The sequence below is a fragment of the Emys orbicularis genome, chromosome 1 (genome assembly GCF_028017835.1).
Source record: "Emys orbicularis isolate rEmyOrb1 chromosome 1, rEmyOrb1.hap1, whole genome shotgun sequence".
Classification (NCBI taxonomy): domain Eukaryota; kingdom Metazoa; phylum Chordata; order Testudines; family Emydidae; genus Emys; species Emys orbicularis.
The window spans coordinates 197,361,214-197,385,512 of NC_088683.1; the positions used below are offsets into that span (position 1 = coordinate 197,361,214).

The 24,299-nt window shown below is 41.5% G+C and overlaps 1 protein-coding gene across 2 annotated transcripts in view; it reads right to left on the reverse strand.

Moving 5' to 3' along the window:
• APP (amyloid beta precursor protein) overlaps positions 1–24,299 on the reverse strand; it is a 326,391-nt gene that overhangs the window by 250,421 nt on the left and 51,671 nt on the right. For both annotated transcript variants that reach the window (XM_065418260.1, XM_065418252.1), the window contains exon 2: positions 1,391–1,558. In XM_065418260.1, the coding sequence (XP_065274332.1) occupies positions 1,391–1,558 (168 nt within the window). The remainder of the gene's footprint in view (positions 1–1,390; positions 1,559–24,299) is intronic.

The following is a 24,299-nucleotide window of genomic DNA, read 5'->3' on the forward strand; positions in this document are numbered from 1 at the left end:
GTTATCTGATTTAAAAAATAAACAAACAAACAAACAAAAAACATTACTTTTTAAAGTCTTAATACTTCCACGGACTTTTATCCCAATGGGCAATATCTGATGTAGTTCCACTGTCTGACTTTTTTTTCCTTATTTTTTTTTTTAATTTCTTTTCATAGTTTCATTATATATAAAAACTGGTTATATACAAGTTCCAAGGAAGCCAACAGAAGACTAAAAGATGCCTTTTGAAAAACACAGGTACGAAGCCCATGCTTTTCAAAGCCAAATCATTCATGATGCCTTGATAGAGGATAAATAGTTACATTGTCTAAACAAATTTCATGAATTATTTTAATACTGATTTTGGTACAGAAGAGAGCACTAGGAACGAAAAATCAACGTTGTTGCCATGGCATTACATTTGCAAGAAAAAAAATCCAAAATCCAACACCTTGCAGAATGATATATGTGACCCAAAAGCCACAATAAAAAATACATGCCAAGAAAAAAAAACCCTGCAAGGAGTAGAAAGGACATCTGACAGGTAGGGAGATATGGATCAGGGTACTGAAGAAAATTCAAATACTGAAATATTTTGCTTTTTAGAGAGGGATTTTTTGAAAGAATTAGAGTGACATTTAGGGGGTAAGACAGCAGCTCTGAATTTTTTTATTTTTTTATTTTTTTTATTTTTTTTTTGAAGGTAGTGGCCTGTGTTTAAAAAAAAAAGGAAGTCTGGATGAGAAGGCAGAGGGATTAAAACAGCAGCTCAATCTGTGCTCTTTTCTTTCATGGCATGAAAACCACATTTTCTCTTCCACTTGTCACACACTGGTGCAAGGTTATCATATTATCGCAGCATGGGGACAAAACAAAATTAGATACACAATCTGTTCACAAGACTTGAGCGAGCGGACAATAAGTTTCTGCTCTCCAACACCAAATCATTTGTTGTGACCTCATTTGCAGCTCAAGTTTACTACTAAAAAATCCTCAAACGATTCATTGTGCCACAGAAACCAATAGCTGTGGGTTGATCTGATGTATATTTGTGGAATGCTCCAATGACATTAAGGTTATCACAACTCAATCCCTCAAATCATGCCTAGCAGGAACTCGGATATTAATATTAATAAACAGCACTTCTTCAGCATTTTTAATCTTCAAAGAGCTTTGCAAACAATTAGTTCATTGTACAGAGAATGCAATTAGCACCAGCAGGAGGACTGACTTACACTACTCTCAAATAGCCTCTTCAGCCACTGCTTGGAGCAGGGTTGACAGGGAGGAAAGGGCAAGGCAATGGAAGGGAGAAGAGCAAGAGCCTAGTGGATTCAACCCTTAAGCAAAAGTTCTATTTACGTGCCTGAAAAAAAACGTTAAGTTATCTGTTAAACTAGGAACTTACTTCTTGGCAATATTGCAGAATCCCTTCTTTTGTTCCAATGCAGGTCTTGGTCCCTGAGGGGTCAGATTCCCATTTTCCATTCTGAACATTCATATGCATATTGAGTTTGCCACAAAACATGGCAATTTGGGGCTCTGCCAACAAGCCAGCGTTTCCATCAGTAGGCACCTGGAAATAGGAGGAGAACATTGTTATTAATTATTGAAACTTCAATCCAAGGTGGTAACAGTTCAAATGAACTGAAATCAATAACTTCTGCTTATCCATGCAAGGCAGCAATTATGTGAATGGTTATATGTACAGAGATTTGGGAGATTAAAACAAAAATCTCTTGAGTAATTCAAAACACCACAAACTCAAGACAGAGAGGTTTTAAATTGAAAAAAAACTTTGGGGCAGGGACTGACATCCACTAGAAGTTTGTCTAGACTAAGATAAAAGATATATGTAGTTAAAACACTCTGGGTAACACGGGGGCCCCCATGTTAACTTCAGCTGATCAAAAATGGGAAAAGTTTTCATCAAACTTTGGCCCCTTTTTCATTTAAAAAAAAAATGAATTTTCAACCAGCTGTATTTAAATTAACACGTTTTAACACTTTTGTAGACAGGATAAGGAATATTTTAATATGTGTTACCTGATACGATAGAGATGAACCCCTGCTTCCACCAACGTTTCTAAAATACAGTTTACCCGGACGACACGAAACACTAGCTAAACTATGTTAGCGAACACATTTTAAAAATACATTTGTTATCCTATTGTGGGCAAGCCCAATATGTCTTTACAGTGTCTGGTGCCATGGGGCCCCCGCCCACTTGAAGCATCTAGGTGTTACTAGAGTACAAACGATGAACAACAATTAATACCACCACCACACACTGCCTGTGTAACTGCTGAAGGGAGTCGTATGTATAATTGTGTAGATTCTATTTGATACATATAGTCAACAACCACAACAAAAAACCTTAAAGTTGTTATATCATAACTATTCACTGGGGCACAGTTAAAGATGGTCTGTGGAGCTTTATTTAAAAATTCCCTCATTTTTAAATTATTTTTCCTGTAATGTCATTTTATATTAATAGGACATTTACATAAAATTTTAAATATCTGAAAGTTTCTGTTTGGCCATTTATATATATGCATCTTACATTCAGATATCATATGAACCCCCAAGAATTTCTAAACGCCTTATAAACCAGTGCTTTCAGAGACTGTGATATGTTCTATAAACATCCTTCAGTCTAGAACTTGTCTCTTTAAGTAACTCAATACTGAACCTCTTCACAGCTGAAATCACCCTCAAGATGCTGATTGTGCAATGAAACCATGTGACAGGAGATAAATCAGTTGTTTGAAATGAAAGAATCAGCAGATACATTAACCACAATGTTACTAAATGAAAGCAAGCTCTGGCAAGAATACAATGGAAACAGATGTCGAACATCAGCATCAGAGGGTATTACCTTCCAGCAGGGAGTACGGATGGATCTAAGCATCTGTGTTGAGCAGCACTCTAAATATTAGGAGATTGAAAAATTAACCAGACACCAAGTGGTGAGCCTAAAATGGAAGACAGATCTCCCATGAAAGTTCTGGGCCAGGACTGTAGCAAAAAGCCTAACAGCCTTCCTTCTGCCCCTCACAACTGTCTTTTCCATCACATCACATCAGACATTTGCACTATCAAGCATGTATGATTCCTCCCCTCCCCCAAACTGGCCCTCACATTTAGGGGTTGACTCATGTACTCATGATATTGCAGTTGCTATGATTCAGGCAAACAAGTTTTTCATATACAAATACAAATGGAGGTTTTCATTGCCCTCAAGCTCACTTGCATTCACATACAAAGGCATGACTTGCATCACATGCTCATTTCTATTAGGTGAAGCAGTACAGGAAAGTAAAAAAACCTGGCTGTTATGAAAACAGACCTATGCAATCCTTTCCTCCCTGCCTCTAAGGTGCTACAGTTAGTAGCTATTCCAATCCAACTTTTGCTTTAGGATGAAGGAAGAAATTTCCAAATAATCTCCCCACCACGCATCCCCTTACCATTTTTGAGTCTGCCTTCAGATCACATTGGTGTTTGTTGTTTCACATAGTTTATCCAAGAAGGGTGAATTGACAAGGTTCTTATAACTGAGGCCCAAAAGTTTAACAAACAACAATACCTAGCTCTCACATAGTGCTTTTCTTCTAAAACACTAGATCTTCAAGTGTTTTACAACGGAATTCATTATCATTAATCCCATTTTACAGATGGGGAACTGAGTCACAGAGAGATCACCCAGTAGGCGAGTGGCAGAGAAAAGAACAGAACCTAGGGGTTTCCAAGTCCCAGATCAGTGTGCTATTCGCTAGACCATGCTGCCTTCAGTGTGTACAACAATTTCTGAACAACACTGAAAATGATCAGTATCTTGTGTATTTCACTTTCCTGTTATTTAGGTCCCTATTAACAGATTACCTTTCCTTGCCAGCAAAGTGGCATAGTGCGGCACAAACTTTTTAAGCAGCAGTAAAATGAAAGTGATGCAACACTCTCATAACTTGCATCCAAGAGTTTTTAAAATGCTGGTTGAGTAGCTCATTGGAGCATTAATGCTGATTTTCAGTAAGTCTTGGGGCACTTGGTAAGATCCAGGAGATTGGAAGAAAGCTAATGCCCCAATTTTTAAAAAAGGTAAACGGGATGACAGAGTAATTATAGGCCTGTTACCCTGACAGCGATCACTAGCAAGATATGGAGGAGCTAATATGGGCCTTGATTATTAAAAGAGAGGAGTACTTGTGGCACCTTAGAGACTAACAAATTTATTAGAGCATAAGCTTTCGTGGGCTACAACCCACTTCTTCGGATGCTACTCTGAAACCTATTAAAAGAGAGTAACGTAATTAATGCAAATCAACCTGGGTTTATGAAAAATAGATCTTGTCAAACTAACTTGATATTTTCTAGTTAGACAACAAGTTTGGTTGATAAAGGTAATAATGCTGATAGGTCTCAAAATATATTTCTACACGGGGTATCACTACTGAATAGGTGCGTTTCCAATGGGGTCCCACAGGGTTTGGTTTTTGGCCTTACACTATTTTACATATTTATCAATGATCTGGAAGACAACATAAAAACATCACTGACAAAATTTGCAGATGAGACAAAAATTGGGGGAGTGGTAAATAATGAAAAGGACAGGTCACTGATTCAGAGTGATCTACATCATTTGGTAAACTGAGCACAAGCAAACAATATGCATTTTAACACAACTAAGTGGAAATGTATACATCAGGGATTGGCAACCTTTGGCAGGCGGCTCGCCAGGGTAAGCTTCCAGCAGCCCCCATTGGCCTGGAGCCATGAACCGCGGCCAGTGGGAGCCGCGATTGGCTGTACCTGCGGACGCGGGGCTGTGTTGGATAATCAGCTGAACATGAGCTCCCAAAGTGATGCCATGGCCAAAAGAGCTAAAGCGACCCTGGAATGCATAAACAGGGGATTCTCAAGTAGGAAGAGTGAGGTTATTTTACCTCTGTATTTGGCACTGGTGAGACCACAGCTGAAAGACTATGTCCAGTTCAGATGCCCACAAATCAAGAAGGATGTTGATAAATTGGAGAGGGTTCAAAGAGCTAAGAGAATGGTGAAGAGATTAGAACATATGCTTTATAAGAGAATGAAGGATCACCCACCTAATTAGTGGACCCACGGAGGTGGACCCTGGACCGTGGAGAAGACGCACATGTAAGATGAGGTAGTGGCCTTGCGTGGAATAGGAGGCTGGTGGGGGGGGACCGAAAGTGGGGTGAGAAGAGGGAGTAGGGGGAATTTGGGACGTGCAGGGCTGCGGCGGCCAGATAAAAAGACAACTTTCCCCAGCTCCAGAGCTGTGGCTGTCGGGGAGAGATGGCCCTCCTTCCCAGCCTCAGCTCTGTGGCTGCTGTGGCAGGGGAGAGACCCCCCCCCCTCCTTCCCAGCCCCAGCTCGGGGGCTGCCACGGCAGGGGAGAGAGGGCATATCATCACATTAGAAAGGTAAGACTACTGATATTAAAATGTGAGTTGTGTGCTTTTATTTGTAGAACAAAAAAAGTTTATTATTATTAAGGTGTTTTTTTTAATATAGCGCTTTTATCCAAAGCACTTTACAATAGTTAGCTAACAGTACAAACAACAATTGGAAAGATCATTAAGTGGTCCACCAAGAGCCTCAGCAATTTTCAAGTGGTCCATGAAAAAAAAATTGAGAACCACTGCACTTGATCACAATAGTCCCTCTGGCTTTGGAATCTAACAAAATATGAATCACCAATGACTACATACTAACATGTATTTTCACTCCAATGTTCTCAGAGAAAGGGGGCGGGGGGGGGGAGGGAAGAGGGAGGAAACAGTTGTAAAACCTAAAAGAGGACATGCTCGGTTTGGGGCTGGGATGAAGGAGAATACTTAAGAAGGGTACAATCCTAGAATTTAACTTTTAAAAAAAACAGAATTTGATCATTTCATCACTCAGTCATTGTCTCTGTTCAAAAGTCAGCAAGAGTCAGCAGACATCTCCTTAACACTAGTAAAGCCAACCACAGACTTCACACACTTCCTCCTTCCACCACTACACACACACACTCTCTCTCTCTCTCTGGATATTATTGCAAAGTCTTCTTGATTATCATCTCAGGGCTTGTCTTCACTATGGGGGTAAGTCGACCTAAGTTACGCTACTCCAGCTACGTGAATAACGACGTAACTTAGGTCGACTTACCCTGATGATTTCACTGTGCTGCGTCGACAGGAGGCGCTCTCTGGTTGACTTCCCTTACTCTTCTTTGAGAGCTGGAGTACTGGAGAGCGCTCTGCCATCAAGTTAGTGTGTCTTCGCTAGACCCCCTAAATTGATCCCTGCTGCATCGATTGCAGCAGTGTCAATCTCCCTGTAGTGAAGACCAGCCTTCAGTATAAAACACTGTAAAAGCCAGCGGCTTCTTGCATTTCAAGAAGTTACCACCATTGTATTATCTGCACAGTTAGTTCTAAACAAAAGAGAATATCATAGCATATAAAAAAAGATGAAGATGAGAAATCAGATGACCAAGTCTTGGATTAAGAGACTAGAGGATGCTATTTTACAGGGAAGGGTTTTCCATTCGTGTTCTACAGGAAATCTCGGTCTGGTTGAAAAACAGCTACCTGGTGTAACTGCAAATTTCACTGATATGAAATTGAAAATTTATCAAATTGATAAAGCTACTTGCTAATTACTAGTGAAGATGAGAGGTTTGTAGTTTATAAGGTACCAGGAGGCAAATGGACGGTAACCACACAGTTTAATGTAGTTTCTTAATCAAAGATCTGAAATAGTCAAGTATGTTATTTCACATCCAAGTATTTAGAATATAAAAGTTAATTTAAAGGCTCAGTAGCATCTCTTAGGTCTTGTCTACACTGCATTGCAAAGCGCACCAGGGGTTGTGATTTGTAAAGCACTCTAACGAGCTGGACTCTACCAGCCTAGATACGACCCTGTTGCTGCACTCTAAAAGATACCCAGTTTGTGTACGTCGTTAACATGAGCTAAATACTGTTTAGAGAGCACCAGCAGGTTTTCCGCAGGGCAGTTAGAGCACTACACATTAGAGCGCTTTACATATCACACCCCTTTAGTGCCCTCTGCCAGCTCCTTCTAGACAAGCCCTTAGTCAGCCAGAAACCACTGCAATAAACAAATCCATCCCTTCCTTAAGGTTAAAGCACAGTTTAACTTTGAAAATTATACATCTAAAATATTCATGATTGTGATCTAAACAGTTCAGCAACACTGATAATGTCTGTGTTAACTACATATGTATTTTAGTCAAGAGTTAATTAGTATAGCCATGCCATTTCAAAATATGGAAAACAAAATGTGTTCATGATTTGTTTTAGTAATTTGATTAGCCAGGGAAAAACCATACTTCTGTTTCAAAGAGAATTGTTAATTGTATACTTGGGCACCAACTTCAATTTTTACACTGGTTAAGACAGAAAAATAGTGAACTACAGTAAAAATAATCCTACCCACCACAAGCCAAAGACAAGGTGAAAGATGTGCCTGCATATTAAATTTCTAGTTTTGTCAGAAAAATGAAAAAAGCATGATGCTTCATAAGGGCACTAAAAACATGAACTTCTCTAATGCACATTTAAGAGATGGAGTAATTTTAACAAAAAAGAAACCTGTCGAGAAGAGTTGATTGGGAAGACTGGGATACTCTGTAAATCATTAAAGTTCATATATCATGCCGACCATGGAATGATTTCCATTTCTCTCTACTAAAAATCAGCGATTAAAGGAAATGGTATCAAATCTCTAGGAAGAAAATACTAAAACGTATTTTTCTTTGATAACCTGGAGGACTATTTTACACAGGCTTCTTCACAGGAGAACTACAAATAGTTGCCTCAGTATTTAGGATACAAATATGTCACATTTGATATACTCATCTGTAGGGCTCTACCAAATTCACGGCCACGAAAAACGTGTCACGGACTATGAAATCTGGTCTTTTGTGTGCTTTTACCCTATACTATACAGATTTCATGGGGGAGACCAGCGTTTCTCAAATTGGAGGTCCTGACCCAAAAGGGAGTTACAGCGGGGTCGTGATATTGCCACCCTTACTTCTGTGTTGCCTTCAGAGCTGGTCAGCCAGAGAGTGGCAGTTGTTAGCCAAGTGCCCAGCTCTGAAGGCAGCGCCCCGCCAGCAGCACAGAGGTAAGGGTGGCAATACCATATCATACCACCCTTACTTCTGTGCTGCTGCCTTCAGAGCTGGGCAGCTGGAAAATGGCAGCTGCTGACTGAGGGCCCAGCTCTGCAGGCAGCAGTACAGAAGTAAGGGTGGCAATATCATACAATGCCATTCTTACTTCTGCGCTGCTGCTGGCAGCAGCTCTGCCTTCAAAGCTGGGCTACTGGCCAGCAGCCAAAGCTCTCCAGCTGCCCAGCTCTAAAGGCAGTGCTGCCACCAGCAGCAGCAGCGCAGAAGTAAGGGTAACAGTACCACAACCCCACCCCCACCCCCCCGCCACAATAACCTTGTGACCCTGTGCAACTCCTCTTTGGGTCAGGATCTCTACAACTACAACACCATGAAAATTCAGATTTAAATAACAGAAATCATGAAATTTACAATTTTTAAAATCCTGTGGCTGTGAAACTGAACAAAATGGACCGTGAATTTGGTAGGGTCCTACTCATCTGTGATCCTTGAAACATTAGAATTCATGATCAGGGGTTCAGTTTTACTAATCAAGTCCAACTGGGTAACATGTAACCCACATTATTACAAAGTTCTCTAGTTACCCACTGCATATTCATCTTTAAAAAGGGAAATGGACTTATTGCTGGATTCCATAGGTCTGACTACTTCCATAGCACAACTGAGGAGGGGGGGGGGGAAGAGGAGGGAGCAACATATTTTTTATATATATATGTATGTATGTGTGTGTGTATATATATATATATATATATATATATATATATATATATATACACACACACACACACACACACACACACACACACACACACAAATATATACACACATACAGAGCTTTCTATTTGTGTTTGGCATGTATGCATATCCAGTCTATGGCATTACAGTTGTTTATTATTTTATAATAGATATAAGAAATGGAATATCTTTTAGTTTCCACATTCTGTCATAAAATTTCAATGATATAAACTTGTAAAAAATTTGTCTTCAAAACATGAAGCAACTGTAAGCAATGTCTGCCTGAATTTGCAGAAAGCCTGAACCAATGGCTTTGAGGTATCAGCTGCTCCACTGATTTCAATGGATGCTAACTCAGATGACAATGCTATTTTAAATGTCAACATTGTCAGCTATTTCACTGTTCAAAGCAGTTAAGAAAAGAGTACTGAGTGCCATATATGAAGATTTCCCAATGTTTCCCAAAGTGTGGGCATGCTCACCCATTGACTGAAGTGAACATTGCCCCTCCAGGAGGGACTTAGAAGCATCAGAAATTCAGAATGAAGGCTCCGTTTGCCACAAAAAAGCCACATGTATTTTAAACTAGGCTATTTTGGAAAAAAGAAAAGGCCACACTTGCTACCACCAGTTCAGCTCCAGCAGTCGTGGCAGTAGTCAGAGTATTAGTGCAGACAGTGTCAGAAGCTGCCAGCATTTTTACCACAAGACCACTCAGACCCACTCTGAGCAAGGTTAGACAACAATAACAGAAGTGCTGGCAGCAGTAGCCTTGTCTATAATTTAGAGGAAGCTGAGAGACCTTCGCAACAGGCCTGAAATGGCATTTTGGAGGCTTCTGAAATCCACCCACCTACCAGCAAGACTCAGTCCTCCTAGCCCCTACCCTGCTGAGTCAAAATACAACACAAATTAGGGTCTTCAGATTCTAACAAGTCTTGTCAGAGATCACGAGAGGCCAGTGATGACGTATGGGCGGGGGAGGGAAAACAAATGAGCCTTAGGTTTGTGAGGCAGAGGGCCCAATGTGGGAGGCTCACTCAGGGTTCTTGCTTTCCATGGGCTTTAGAAATTTCACAGGAGGAATTCCCTCAATCTCCTCCCCCATCCCCAAGCTCTCTTCAGATGCCTCATAGATCTCCTAAAGGCCTGCAGGATAAGGCTTTCTAGCTACAAACCTCAGCAGGCCCACAAGGGGAGAGGACTGAGTGAATGAAAGCAGGGGACACAGAGGTAGGCTACTAAAGGGGCATTCTCCCCATTCTGCTTTTCTGGGGAGTGAAGAACTTCCTCAGCTAACTCCTGCTGCTCCCTTACTTGCACTGGTGAGTTCTAGGCAAGCTAAACATAGCTACCAGTCAGCATGCCGTTGGAACATTACTAATTCAATTTGTATTCATTTTTTTAAATTTGACTAACTCAACTCAGCTTTGGTCCTGTTGAATAGATCATAGGTAGGGAATCCAGTAAATTAGATTCTCTCTCACCCTCCCACCACCACTTCTTTCCTCTTCTTCTTCCCCGATTTCTGCTACAAAGTAGCAACAAAGTTAGATTTTTCTGAATGCTGATGAAAACACACTTTTTTAGGGTGTCATAATTCACGAACCTCTTGTCCAATTCATTTCAAAATTGGTAGAGAATTCCTACCTTGGCTCTAGAGCTTACCTATCATGGAACATCATGATGTTTAGAGGCAGGATTAAGATTGGGCTCCTACAGGAACACGTTACAGTATTAAATACGAAGCCTCTCCTACAGCTTCATAGTGTAGATGATGTGTCAAATAATTAGCTGAAGGTTAAACAAAAATTTGGATTTGTAAACAAAATCGGTCCAACTAGTGTCTGAACTCTTACTAAGATCATGATCTCCAAAAGCATTCAAATAGGTCTCTGTTCATTTCCCTATTTTACAAACCAACACTATTCTTTCCAACTGTCATTTTCTTTAACCTTTTATAAAAGCAGAAGGGATTTCATGTTCTCTTTTCTGTCAAGTAAATAAAAGGATTTTCTGTGGCACCGTACTGTACTCTTTCACGTTCATATGCATCCTTCTTCCACCATCAGAATTTAGAGGGAACATAATAAAAAGGAATAAAAGATTAAGTAACAAAGAATTACATTTTTGTTATTTTGATTTTTTTTTCTGGCCTGTATAAATCCCCACTGAAAAACATTTAGAATTAAAGAAGTTACCTGCAAAAAGCAATGTACTAAATTCCATTAACTTTAGTAATGTGTCCTGAAGACCCCAACAGGCAGGTTATTTAATTTGTTAGTCTAAACAAAAGTACATCGATACATAAAATCATCTAAACGACATGTGCTCAGGGAGACAATTCATAGTTTTCCTCCTTCTGCCAAATTTATTTTAGCAGATTTACAATGTGAGTTCTGCTCAAAACCACAGCTCTAAAAGATCTGAACTGTGGCTGTTTTTTACTCTACAAATTTTCTGTGGGTTAAAATAGCTCACAAAAATCTACAGCGAAGGGTGTATACTATAGGCAAATCTTCTACAGAGCATTAATGTTTATTGGACAGGTGGTTTTTTTAAAGATTGCATTTCATTTTTATTTTGGAACAGTAAAAAAAAAATCCCATTAAACCAACAAAGCAATATAAATCTTAATATTGGTGATTTGGTGGCTAGCAAGTGAGTTTTCTGTGATCTAGGTCGTTACTTAACCTGTACCCATGCTGATAAGTGACCAAATATAGTTAGCATCTGAGAGATGGTCAGGAAAGACTCAGAAATATCTATGGAGTCAGAAAGGCTACCTCATGAAAGCCTCCATTTGGCTCTCACAATCTCAATCATGTGGAAAGATTGAATGGGACCGCATTTCCTCTCTCAGCCCTATTGGTGGTAGCTCCTGAATAAGGTTGAGGAGCATTGGTCAGTGCAAGGAAGTGTACAGATGTCTGTGTGCTCTTTAAAATATGTAGAAAACTATATAAGAAAAGGGACAAAAGGTTTGTGGTAATACAATGAAATCTGTGAACTATTCTACCGGTTCTAAACCAAGTGAAATATAAATCTGGGCAAAATTTAGCTCATGATTTTGGAATAGTGTACAAATGTAGGCTGCAAGCCTGTTCTCCAGATGAGGTGAAATTTTAACCCTGTGTGTACTGTGTTGATTTATCTACTGGTAGTAAACAGAGTTATTTATTTAATTGAGGTTTTCTCAATAAAATTGAACCCACTGTTATCAACAAGTTTCCTAAGTGCACAGCTCTTGGATAAGTCAACTATTCAATGGAATTAATTTGTAAATTCATTTTATTCTGCTAAAAATTTACTTGTGCACCTTTCTATTGTGTCTCTCTTAACCACTGGGATTCCTAATAACTTTAATGCTTGTTAGGCTGGCTACGTACATTGTCTTTTTCAAAATACTGATTGCCCTAGTCACATTTAGTGCGCTTTGTAATTAAAATTTAAATATTACTATTCCTCTACTTCTCATATTTAAAAAGAAATAAAAACATTAAAAAACTGGCCTCGTACAAGCCAATCTTGCTTCTTAAAGTAGAGAAACATATTTTCAAAGACTCTTGCCAGAAGAATAGCAACAGTCCTCCTTCCGTTTATACACACTGATCAAACAGTTTTCATATGTGATAGATAACTTAGTTATCACATTCGATGGCTCACAGGAGTAATTCATAAAACAGAGAATAAAAAAGACCTAATACTTAGATCTTAGATGTCAAAAAGGTCTTTGAAAAAGCAGAGGACCCTTCCTAAAAACACTGCTATTGGAGATGGTGTTGGGAGCCAATATGAAGACTTGGATAACATAAGACAAAGGATAAAAGTTAATGGGGCCACACACCAAAAAATTTCAGCTACTCAGAGGAAACAGACAAGGTTGACCTCTATCCCCCTAGATGTTTGCCTTCTTTATTAAACCTGTGGCACAAAAAAAAAATACATCAGAATAATAGCATAATGGGTTAAAATTAATAAAATGGAACATAAAACTGTACTGTATGTTGATGTTGCGATACTAATGGTTTCCGATCCAGTACAATCTATGACTTACATACTGAAAGAAATTAATGAATTTGGTGATATCAGGTTATAAGTTATTCTGCATCTGAAATACTAAATATAGGGCTGGAGGAATCGATGATTAAACAGCTGCAAGTTACATTTGAGTTTGTGAAGTCTAAACAAAAAACCCACATAGGAGTAATATTTCTTATAACCTCAAATAGCTATATGAAATTAAGTTTCCTTCCATTATTTCAAAATTAAAAATTGATTTGTTGGATTGGAAACTACAGTCACCTTGGCCAGGCCATATTGCAGTCACAACAATCAATTAGCTTATGGTTGCCAAAATTAACTTTCTATTTCAGGCTGTAACAATATGGATACTAAAAAGAACTCTAGAAGAAATTCAGGCAAGAATTTTATTACATTTGTATGGGGCAAAAAGTTCCCACAACTTATATAAGAAAACTCTACAGACCCACTCTGGAAGTGGGATTGGCAGCACCAAATTTACTGAAATATTATTATTAAGATCACTATCACTATAATACCATGGTGACTCCAGTAAATAAAGGACAGATCCCCCAACATCGGTGTCATGGAGAAATAAACTATGGGAAATCCTTTCAACTGAAAAAATAACAGTCTTATACTAGGATCAAGTCGATTTTATGATGTATGGTTACCATTTTAGGGATTTGAAAAAAACAAATATGGAGATAATAATAAGAGGTTAATCAAACACAAGTGGGTCTTTTCAAAAGGTAACAAATATAACTTACAAATAAGTTTTGTTAATACCTGCATGGAAAGTTCACGTATTCGTTTTGTCATTATTAGCAAAGTTAAAAAAATATTCACAAGAACCTATTTTTACAGTTAAAGACATCTTCCTTATCATACATTTCTAAACACTGCATGCACTACAGCAGAGAACTTGGAAGCTGAGTGTTGGTATTTTAAGTCATAAAATGTGTTTATATAGCATCTAGCACAATCAGGTCCTGATCCTGATTGGGCTCTCTAGGTGCTATTCTAATACAAACAAGTAATCAATAATAATTATCTACCTCAAGCATTCCATTAGGCATTGATCCTTCAAATAAAGGTCAAGTTAAAATAACCACATCTGTAAGAAAAATTCTATGTATGCTAATTTTCATTGTATCCAATGATTTATCGGTTTCATTCACATTAATGAGAAGCCTGTATCCTGCCAAGAAGCCTTTTGTGTACTGAAATGTAATTATATAATCAACTTTAAAGTACTGCACCTGTACAGAGATGCAGTTTCTAAATATTAATGTTGAGCACCTTAAAATAAGCTACAGTGTGAGTTCCTAAAAACTTGCCTGTGGTGCCAACCTCCCCTCTACTGATCATAAAGGCTTTCAGACAGATTAGTTTCCCAAAGACAAACTCATACAATACCAATTACCATTTTAACAGCAGCAATCTAGTTTATTACTTATATAGAAATACTAACACCACCAAACATATTCATTAAGTAGTAATCGTACATTATTCTTCTCACTTTAAATAAAATCCAGAAGGGATGTTATGTACTTTATTTGCCCGACTTCTGGCACACCATTATGCAACAATTACTCAAATTAGGGTGGGGGGATTCACACTATTATAACAGCTATGTTAGTCTTCGTTGTACTACTATAAAAATCCACCAGTGACTAATCATTGCTGTCTAATATATAGACCAATTTTTAAAAAATGGTTGCCTAAAATAAAATAGGGGCTTAGGAACCTAGCTTAAGTGTACTCCCTGCCTTTTTTTTATTATCTTGGCCATTATCATTTTTACCAAGATAGGCTCTTCTAACTTTCCTCCATGACAAATTCAAAGTTAAAATTTTGAGAACGTAAACTACCCTAAATGTAAGTCATACCAAAATAACGAATGCTTGGTTTTATAAGAAATATCTGTATAGAGCTTTTTGGTGCTTAGAGCTTTATTGTTTAACTATTTAATAAGGGACTTCACCCCAAGCTCAAGGGGTTTTTTGGGGGAAGGTGAAAGCAGAAGTGTTTTGGTTTTGGATTTTCTGTTTTGTTTTGGGGTGGGGTTTTTTGGGGGGGGGGGGGTGGGACGGGGAGTCAAGAGAACATTTCTTCAATCTCAAAATACACCTCTACCTCGATATAACGCTCTCCTCGGGAGCCAAAAAATATTACCATGTTATAGGTGAAACCGCGTTATATCGAACTTGCTTTGATCCACCGGAGTGCGCAGCCCCACTCCCCCGGAGCACTGCTTTACCGCGTTATATCAGAATTTGTGTTATATCGGGTCGCGTTATATCGGGGTAGAGGTATACTGTAATTAACTTAAAAACAATATACAAAAAAAATCAAGATTTCCCACTAAACTTTATAAAAGAGAGACCAACTCTAACTAAAAAAATCAGTTTTAATGCAAAATTGTCTGTGACTGGAATAGTTCTGTAAAATGGCTGTATAGCAGTATAGCTTTTCCCCTCCCCCAGCTAAGGTATATAAGAAATACAGAAAGGACTGATGCAAAGAATTTTCTTCAAAGTGCTAGGAAATGCCAGTTTCTACAATTCAAAATATAAACCATTTATATAACTTGTAGGATTGATAATTTGTATCAATGCAAACTACTGATAAAAGTTTAACTTGGGGGTTCTCAAACTGGGGGTCGTGATGTTATTACATGGGGGATCACAAGCTGTCAGCCTCCACCCCAAACCCTGCTTTTTTTCCTCCAGCATTTATAATGGTGTAAAATATATTTTAAAGTTTTTAATTTATAAGGGGGAGTTCGCACTCAGAGGCTTGCTGTGTGAAAGGAGTCACCAGTACAAAAGTTTGACAACCCCTGGTTTAACTACTCCCGAAAGCCAAGAAAATCCACTTTACCTTAGCACAGCAAGAAGTGCTTGAATTCTCTTAGCTCTCATTACTATTTCACCTTACAGTAGATGCCCTATGCACTGTTGTTGTAGCCGCATTGGTCAACTACTGCCATATATTTTAGTCAGAGGGCATAGCTGTATCAGAAACACACTAAGGCCTGGTCTACACTAGGAGGTTATGTCAAATTTAGCAGCGTTAATTCGAATTAACCCTGCACCCGTCCACACAACGAAGCTGTTTAGTTCGACATAGAGGTCTCTTTAAATCGACTTCTGTACTCCTCCCCAACGAGGGGAGTAGCGCTAAATTCGACATGGCCATGTCGAATTAGGGTTAGTGTGGACGGAATTCGACGGTAATAGCTCCGGGAGCTATCCCACAGTGCACCACTCTGTTGACGCTCTGGACAGCAGTCCGAGCTCGGATGCTCTGACCAGCCACACAGGAAAAGCCCCGGGAAAATTTGAATTCCCTTTCCTGTCTGGCCAGTTTGAATCTCATTTCCTGTTTGGACATCGTGGCGAGCTCAGCAGCACTGGCAACGATGCAGAGCTCTCCAGTAGAGGTGACCATGCAATCTCAGAATAGAAAGAGGGCCCCAGCATGGACTGATCGGGAAGTCTTGGATCTGATCGCTGTGTGGGGCGATGAGTCCGTGCTTTCCGAGCTGCGATCGAAAAGACGGAATGCAAAGATCTACGAGAAGATCTCAAAAGCCATGACAGAGAGAGGATAAAGCCGGGATGCAACGCAGTGCCACGTGAAAATCAAGGAGCTCAGACAAGAGTACCAGAAGACCAAAGAGTCAAACGGACGCTCCGGATCCCAGCCCCAGACATGCCGTTTCTACGAGGCACTGAATTCCATTCTAGGTGCGGCCGCCACCACTACCCCCCCACTGTCCATGGACTCTGACGATGGGGTATTGTCGACGGCCACTTCCTCGGAACTGTTCGCGGATGGGGAAGATGAGGAAGGAGATGAGGAGGACGAGGCAGTCGACAGCGCTTTCAACGCTGATTTCCCCGACAGCCAGGATCTCTTCATCACCCTCATGGAGATCCCCTACCAACCCGGTAACCTGGACCGTGAATCAGGGGAAACATCAGTAGGTAAGTGTTGTAAACATTTATTTTGAATAGAATAGGCATGGTATGTTAGCAATGGGTTTTTAATGATTAGTTTGCCCTAGGCGCTTAACTTTTTAGTCCTTGCCAGTGCAGCTACTGGAAAAGTCTGTTAACATGTCTGGGGATAGAGTAGAAATCCTCCAGGGACATCTCCACGAAGCTCTCCTGGAGGTAATGTGAAAGCCTTTGCATCAGGTTCCTGGGGAGAGCGGCCTTATTGCCTCCTCCATGGTAGGAAACTTTTCCGCGCCAGGCTAGCAGCAGGTACTCCGGGATCATTGCCTGGCAAAGCATGGCGGCATACGGCCCTGGTGTTTGCTGGCATTCACGCAGCATGCGGTCTTTCTCTCCCTCCGTAATCCTCATCAGAGTGATATCACTCATGGTGACCTGCTTTGAATTAGGGGAATTTTAGTATGGGGACTGATTGCCTGTTCCTTTAAATAACTGTAACCGGCGGTTTACAGCCACGCGGTGGGGGCGGGGAGGCGAACCGTTCATGCTAAGCGGTTCGCCAGCAGCGTGCAGGGATCTTTCCCAAGCCCAGCCACGTGGTGGGGCGGGGAGGCGAACCGTTCCTGCTGAGCGGTTCGCCGGCAGCATGCAGGGATCTTTCCCGGGGACAGCCGCAACGGGGGTGGGACAGGGGCAGAGTACATGCCGGCCGGATCGCCGGCAGCGTGCAGGGATCTTTCCCGAGCCCAGCCACGTGGTGGGGGCGGGGAGGAGAACCGTTCCTGCTGAGCGGTTCACCGGCAGCATGCAGGGATCTTTCCCGGGGACAGCCGGGACAGGGGCAGAGTTCATGCCGGCCGGATCGCCGGCAGCAGGAACTGGCCAACGCTAGGAGCATTGCTTGGAACGTGAAAGGAGGGCACTGCTGTAAATTAAGCTTTAAGCAGCCAAAAGTCTACGGCTTACCATGGCCGCCTGCTAGCAGAATTCCGGTGTCCGGCCCCGCTTGTGTGATCTGTACAACAAGACCCCAGGAACTCAAGGTGAAGACAGAAAATTCGACCTTGTACTGAGTGCACATGTGATAGGTACTGTGCATGGTCTTGTTCACAGAGAAAGACTATATTCATTGTTTGCAAAAATGTATCTTTTTGAGGAATTCACTCCCTTTTTCCCATCCCACAGCTGCGAGCGTCTCCAGAGCTACCCCGGCATCCCCCTCCCAGAGGCTGGCGCAGATCAGGCGGCGAAAGAAGAGGACATGGGACGAGATGTTCTCAGAACTTATGGTCTGTTCCCGAGCCGAGGCGGCACAGCAGACCCAGTGGAGGGAGAACATGTTGCAATACCAGCGATCACACAGCGAAAGGGAGGACAGGTGGTGGCAGGAAGACCAGCAGGCGACTCAAATGCTGCTTGGACTAATGAGGGAGCAAACGGACACGCTCCGGCACCTTGTAGATGGTTCTGCAGGACCGGAGGCAGGAGGACAGAGCCCCCCTGCATTCTATCTCTAACCACCCTCCCCCGCCACAAAGTCCCATCCCCCCCTCACCCAAAGTCCCAAGAAGGAGGGGCGGCAGGGGCCTTGAAAACAGTCACTCCACCCCTGCAGACTGCTCAAATTGCAGAAGGCTCTCATTCCCAAAGATTTGATACGTCCTTTCCTTCCCTCCAAAAGCACCTCACCCAAGCCCCCGTCCCAGTTTCATCCCCTAACTGTGTAGTTCTTAATAAAAAATATGTTTCTGTTAATTACTGTTTCCCTCATGTTCTTTTAGAGGACAGTGTGTTTGAAGGGGGGGAAGGGGGTTGGTAATTGGAGAGCACAGTCACCTTTACCAGGGTACAGACACGGGGGCAGGTTCAGCAGAAGGTCACACACACATTGCAGTCACTAGGCACACTGGTCAGTCTGGGAGGTGGTTTTCATGTTCTGTGGGGGGGGCTATGTGAGTTTGTGGCGGGGGAGGGCGGTTACAGATCTTATGCAGGGGTCCTTAGCCTGGATGACAGAGCCACGCAGCAGGGGATCTGTAACCGTCCTCCCCCGCCAGAAAGTCACATAGCCCCCACATACAGAGTCCCGAAAAGGAGGGGTGGCAGGCTCCGTTGAAACAACCAATCCACCACTGCAGACGGCTCTAGGAGCAGGAGCCTGTCATTCCTCGAGTTTAGAAGCATCCTTTCCATCACTACACCCGCTCCCCACCACAGTCTGCGTCCCAGTTTCAACCCTTTACCGCGAAATCCTTAATAAAGAAAACGGTGTTAATGAACAAAGTTTCATTTATTTTATTTTTAAAGGTGTGTTGGAAGGGGGGGAAGGGGGTTGGGTAACTGGAGAGGATAGTCAACATTAACTGGGTAAAGAAACGGGGCCAGGTTCAGCTTCTGTTTAAACAAACGTAATAGTCACAGGTTACCCTGCTCACTCTGGAACCGAGCTTTCAAAGCTTCCCGGATGCACAGCGCGTCCCGCTGGGCTCTTCTAATCGCCCGGGTGTCTGGTTGGGCGTAATCAGCAGCCAGGCGATTTGCCTCAACCTCCCACCCCGCCATAAAGGTCTCCCCCTTGCTCTCACAGAGATTGTGGAGCACACAGCAAGCTGCAATAACAATGGGGATATTGGTTTCGCTGAGATCAGAGCGAGTCAGTAAGGTTCTCCATCTCCCCTTGAGACGGCCAAAAGCACACTCCACCACCATTCTGCACTTGCTCAGCCGGTAGTTGAAGAGTTCTTTTTCACTGTCCAGCCTGTATAGGGCTTCATGAGCCAGGGCATTAGCGGGTAGGCTGGGTCCCCGAGGATGACTATAGGCATCTCCACATCCCCAACAGTTATTTTGTGGTCCGGGAAGTAAATACCTTCCTGCAGCCGTCTAAACAGACCAGAGTTCCTGAAAACGCGAGCGTCATGAACCTTGCCCGGCCATCCGACGTTGATGTTGGTAAAACGTCCCCTATGGTCCACCAGTGCTTGCAGCACCATTGAAAAGTAGCCCTTTCGGTTAATGTACTGGCTGGCCTGGTGGTCCGGTCCCAGGATAGGGATGTGAGTTCCATCTATAGCCCCTCCGCAGTTTGGGAATCCCATCGCAGCGAAGCCATCTATGATCACCTGCACGTTTCCCAGGGTCACTACCTTTGAGAGCAGTAGCTCAACGATTGCGTTGGCTACTTGCATCACAGCAACCCCCACGGTAGATTTGCCCACTCCAAATTGATTGGCGACTGACCGGTAGCTGTCTGGCGTTGCAAGCTTCCAGAGGGCTATGGCCACTCGCTTCTGGACAGTCAGGGCTGCTCGCATCCGGGTGTCCTTGCGCTTCAGGGTAGGGGACAGCAACTCACAAAGTTCCAGGAAAGTTCCCTTACGCATCCAAAAGTTTCGCAGCCACTGTGATTCATCCCAGACCTGCAGCACTATGCGGTCCCACCAGTCCGTGCTTGTTTCCCGGGCCCAGAATCGCCGTTCCACAGCATCAACATGACCCATTGCCACCATGATGTCCACAGCGCGGGGTCCTGTGCTTTGTGAGAGGTCTGTGCCCCTCTGAGACTTAATGTCCTCACCGCGCTGCCGTAGCCTCCTCGCCCGATTTCTCAGCATCTGCCTCTGAAAAAGGTGGATGATAAGGCGCGAGGTGTTGACAATGGCCATAACTGCAGCGATGATCGCAGCGGGCTCCATGCTCGGGGTGCTGTGGCGTCCGCGCTGTCACTCACCAGAAAAGTGCGCGAACTGATTGCCCGCCGGTGCTTTCAGGGAGGGAGGGCGGGAGTGAGGGTTGAATGACGACAGTTACCCAAAACCACCCGCGACACATTTTTTTGCCCCAGCAGGCATTGGGGGCTCAACCCAGAATTCCAATGGGCAGCGGGGACTGCGGGAACTGTGGGATAGCTATCCACAGTGCACCGCTTCCAATGTCGATGCTTGCCCCGTTAGTGTGGACTCACAAAGTCGAATTACTGTCCTTAGTGTGGATACACACGTTCGACTTTGTAATATCGGTTCCACAAATTCGCTTTAAGTAAAATCGAACTACTCGCGTAGTGTAGACATACCCTAAGTAAGTGGATTAAGGAGAACTTGTGAGAGCTAGAGCTGGGTGAAATTTTTTTCTGCAAATAGTAAATTAGTCAAAAAGCATTTTGGAGGGCACCAAAACTAATCACAAATGTGGGTCAAATTTGGCAAATAATCTTAGCAAAAAATGAGAAGAGAAAAAAAAGATTTTCAGAAGTGTCTATTTTCAATCCACACTTTGTTTTCAAATATCATTTCAATCAACATTCAAAACATTTTGTTCAACCCAAAACATGTTTCTCACTGAAAGGAAAAACAAACCATTTAAAAAAATTAGTTTCAATTCAAAACAAACTGAATATTTTTCTTCAGGTTTTTCAGTTCTGCCACCAAAAACAAAACACAAACACACTCAAAAAACAGCTATTTGCTCAGCTCTAGCATAACCAGTAAGTATAAGAAGAGTTTGATTCCTCACTCCTAAATCCAGTAAATTTGCCATTACTTTAACTGAATACAAAAAAGCCTATGTAATTGAAGGTATCTATCTCAAGAAGTTTTCACTGAGATATCAAAGCTATATAATTTAACACCAGATTATCTATCAACATAGACTATCAACATAACTAGAAAGGGCTACCACAGCAGGTGAAAGTAAGTTTTAGCAGACTTTGCAAATGCTGTCTCAAATGTTGCCACTCCAAAAACAGTTCCTACAAACACTACATCTTTCAAAGGGTTTCCTCCATTGTGCAAAAGCTAGTCTTCAACTGCAATAAGGTGAAAACCAGATCTTTTCATATCACAGTTTCTAATTAGCTGCTATCTGCAAGGAGAGTACAGTCAGCGTTCAGCTCAATGTTTACATTTGATACAAGAGTAATGTATTAATTTTGATGTGAATAACAGTACTTGATTAAAGTTCTCTCTTTCAGCCTCTCATTGCTAAGACCCCAAGTCTACACTACAGCCTTACATCATTATCACGACGTCACTCAGCGGTGGGAAAAATCCACACTCCTGAGCGATGCAGTTATACCAACCTAACCCCTGCTGTTGACAGAGCTATGTCGATGAGAGAGCTTCTCCCATCAACATAGCTACCGCTTCTGAGAGAGGTGGATTAACTATGCCGGTGGGAGAAGCTCTCCCGTCGGCATAGTAGCGTCTTCACTGAAGCGCTACAGCAGCACCGGTTCAGCTGTGCCACTACAGCTTTTTACCCTTCTGACCCACTACACAGTATTCAGTGCAAGTTCTTAAACCCTTTCCTGAAATTACAGGTCTGGAGAGGACTGAATATTAGAGAGGATAAGTTTCCATTCCTACGGTGTTATGCCATCGTTCCAGTATTATGCACACAGACTGTCTTCAGACTGAAGTTTGAGAGTTTTCTGCCTATTAAAACAAATTACAGATTTGATGCAGCTTGCTTCATTTTAAAACTACAGCAATCATATCTTCCCAGATGTGATTGCTCAGGGTAGATTTTTTGTTTTGTTTTGTTTTTTTAAATATTTAGATTTAGAAACTGAAGGAGATAAAGAAATGGTTTACCATTAAAAGATTTAAGACTTAGATTTTCCACGTTGGCCCACCAATAGAGGCCAAGCAGTCATATTCTTTCTGAAATGAGCAGTGTTAAAACACTCAATAGTCCGCACAATATATAATCTCTGGCACATAAATAAAGACCATCTTTAAGGTAGAGGGGGTTCATGGTTCAATCCAGTCAAGTGCCACTTTAATAATTATAATAACTTATAATAACTTTAATAACTTATAAGTGGTCACATACATAATCACATACATCATGGTCACCAGCTACACATTGAGCAAATAAATTTAGAAATCGGTGCTCCCCTCCAGGCTTTATTTTAGATCAAGTCAAATTTGGACTATAAGAATCTGGTTGACTCTGGTTATGCCAAACAATGTTTTAAAGCATATAAAGGAATAATTGTGAAAAAAAAATATCAAGGGATGCAATTTAAACTCTCCGCCTCCCCTCCCCGAATATACAGACAAGTAATGGAGAAAAGAGTCGTCTTGTAGATTACAGCAGTAAAATGGAATAGATAGGGAATATTAAATTACTGTTTTTATAGGTCTTCTTTTACAAATTACAAGGCTGGCTGCCTGCCAAAAGTCAGGAGACTGTTTCCAAGGACAGATGAGAGATTTAAAAAGTTGTATGTGAGTAAAAGTTCGTTAAACTGAACATGAATAATTTGGCATCAGGCTCCAGTATCTTCTTGTTATTGTTAGTGCAGGAGCAGCAGTGATGGCTACAATTAAGCATTGTTATCAGCAATATATAAAACTTTGTAAAACTTGTCACCATTTGGGCTGAAATTTTACAAATGTAGTCTCTGTTTGAAAGTGAACAGTTTTTGGCAAGTGTCTGCAAAACAGCCATTTTGGACTATAAAAAGAGAGGGAGAGGAACCTACTACAAAAAAAAAAAAAGCATAGCTTTTCTTTGAACAGCTCACTCCGAAGTGACTGAGGAGGAAGCTGAAATTTTGCAGTGAAACAGCCTTCACTGACAAGCATTCCAGAGAAAACAGATTTTGAATTGATCTAGTTATGATTTGTTTAATCTGTACACATGCAATACATTCTACACAGTTCTCTCTCACTATGTTCATAAAGAACACAGCAAAAGTCAAGACCACACTACCTGTTATAAAACTTTGCCCCTTCCCCCCGGATGAAGTTCTGGCCTCAGTGAGCCATACACTGGTCACCTCCACACTGACTTATTCCAAAATGTCCAGTAAGTTCTTGGAATGTATTGGGAACAACTTCTTGTTTCAGAAGATAAAGGACATAACCAAGGAGACGAACATTTTACACTCGATTTTGACTAGCAGGGGCAAGTTGATTGCAAATCTGAAGATGGAAGGCAATTTGGGTGAAAGTGATTGTGTAGAAGTAGAACTTTTCTCCGACAATTGTGAAATGACTTCATGATTCTATGGAAAGGAAGGAGTCAGAGGAACATAATAAGAACAGTGGACTTCAAAAAAGCAAACTTTAACAAACTCAAAAAAATAGTAGGTAGGGTCCTATGAGAAGAAATTCCAAGAGGAAAAGGAGTTCAGGAGAGCTGTCAGTTTCCCAAAGAGACAATACTAAAGGCACAATAGCAAACTATCCTGACATGAAGGAAAAGCAGGAAGAATAGTAAAAGACCATTACAGCAGCATCTGAAGCTCTTTTATGACCTGAAAATGAAAAATAAATCCTACAAAAAGTGGAAACATGGACAAATTGCTAAGAAGGAGTACAAAAGATGCAAGGATGTAGAAATAAAATTAGAAAAAGCAAAGGCACAAAATGAGTTACACCTGGCAAAGAACATAAAAGGCAATAAGAAGA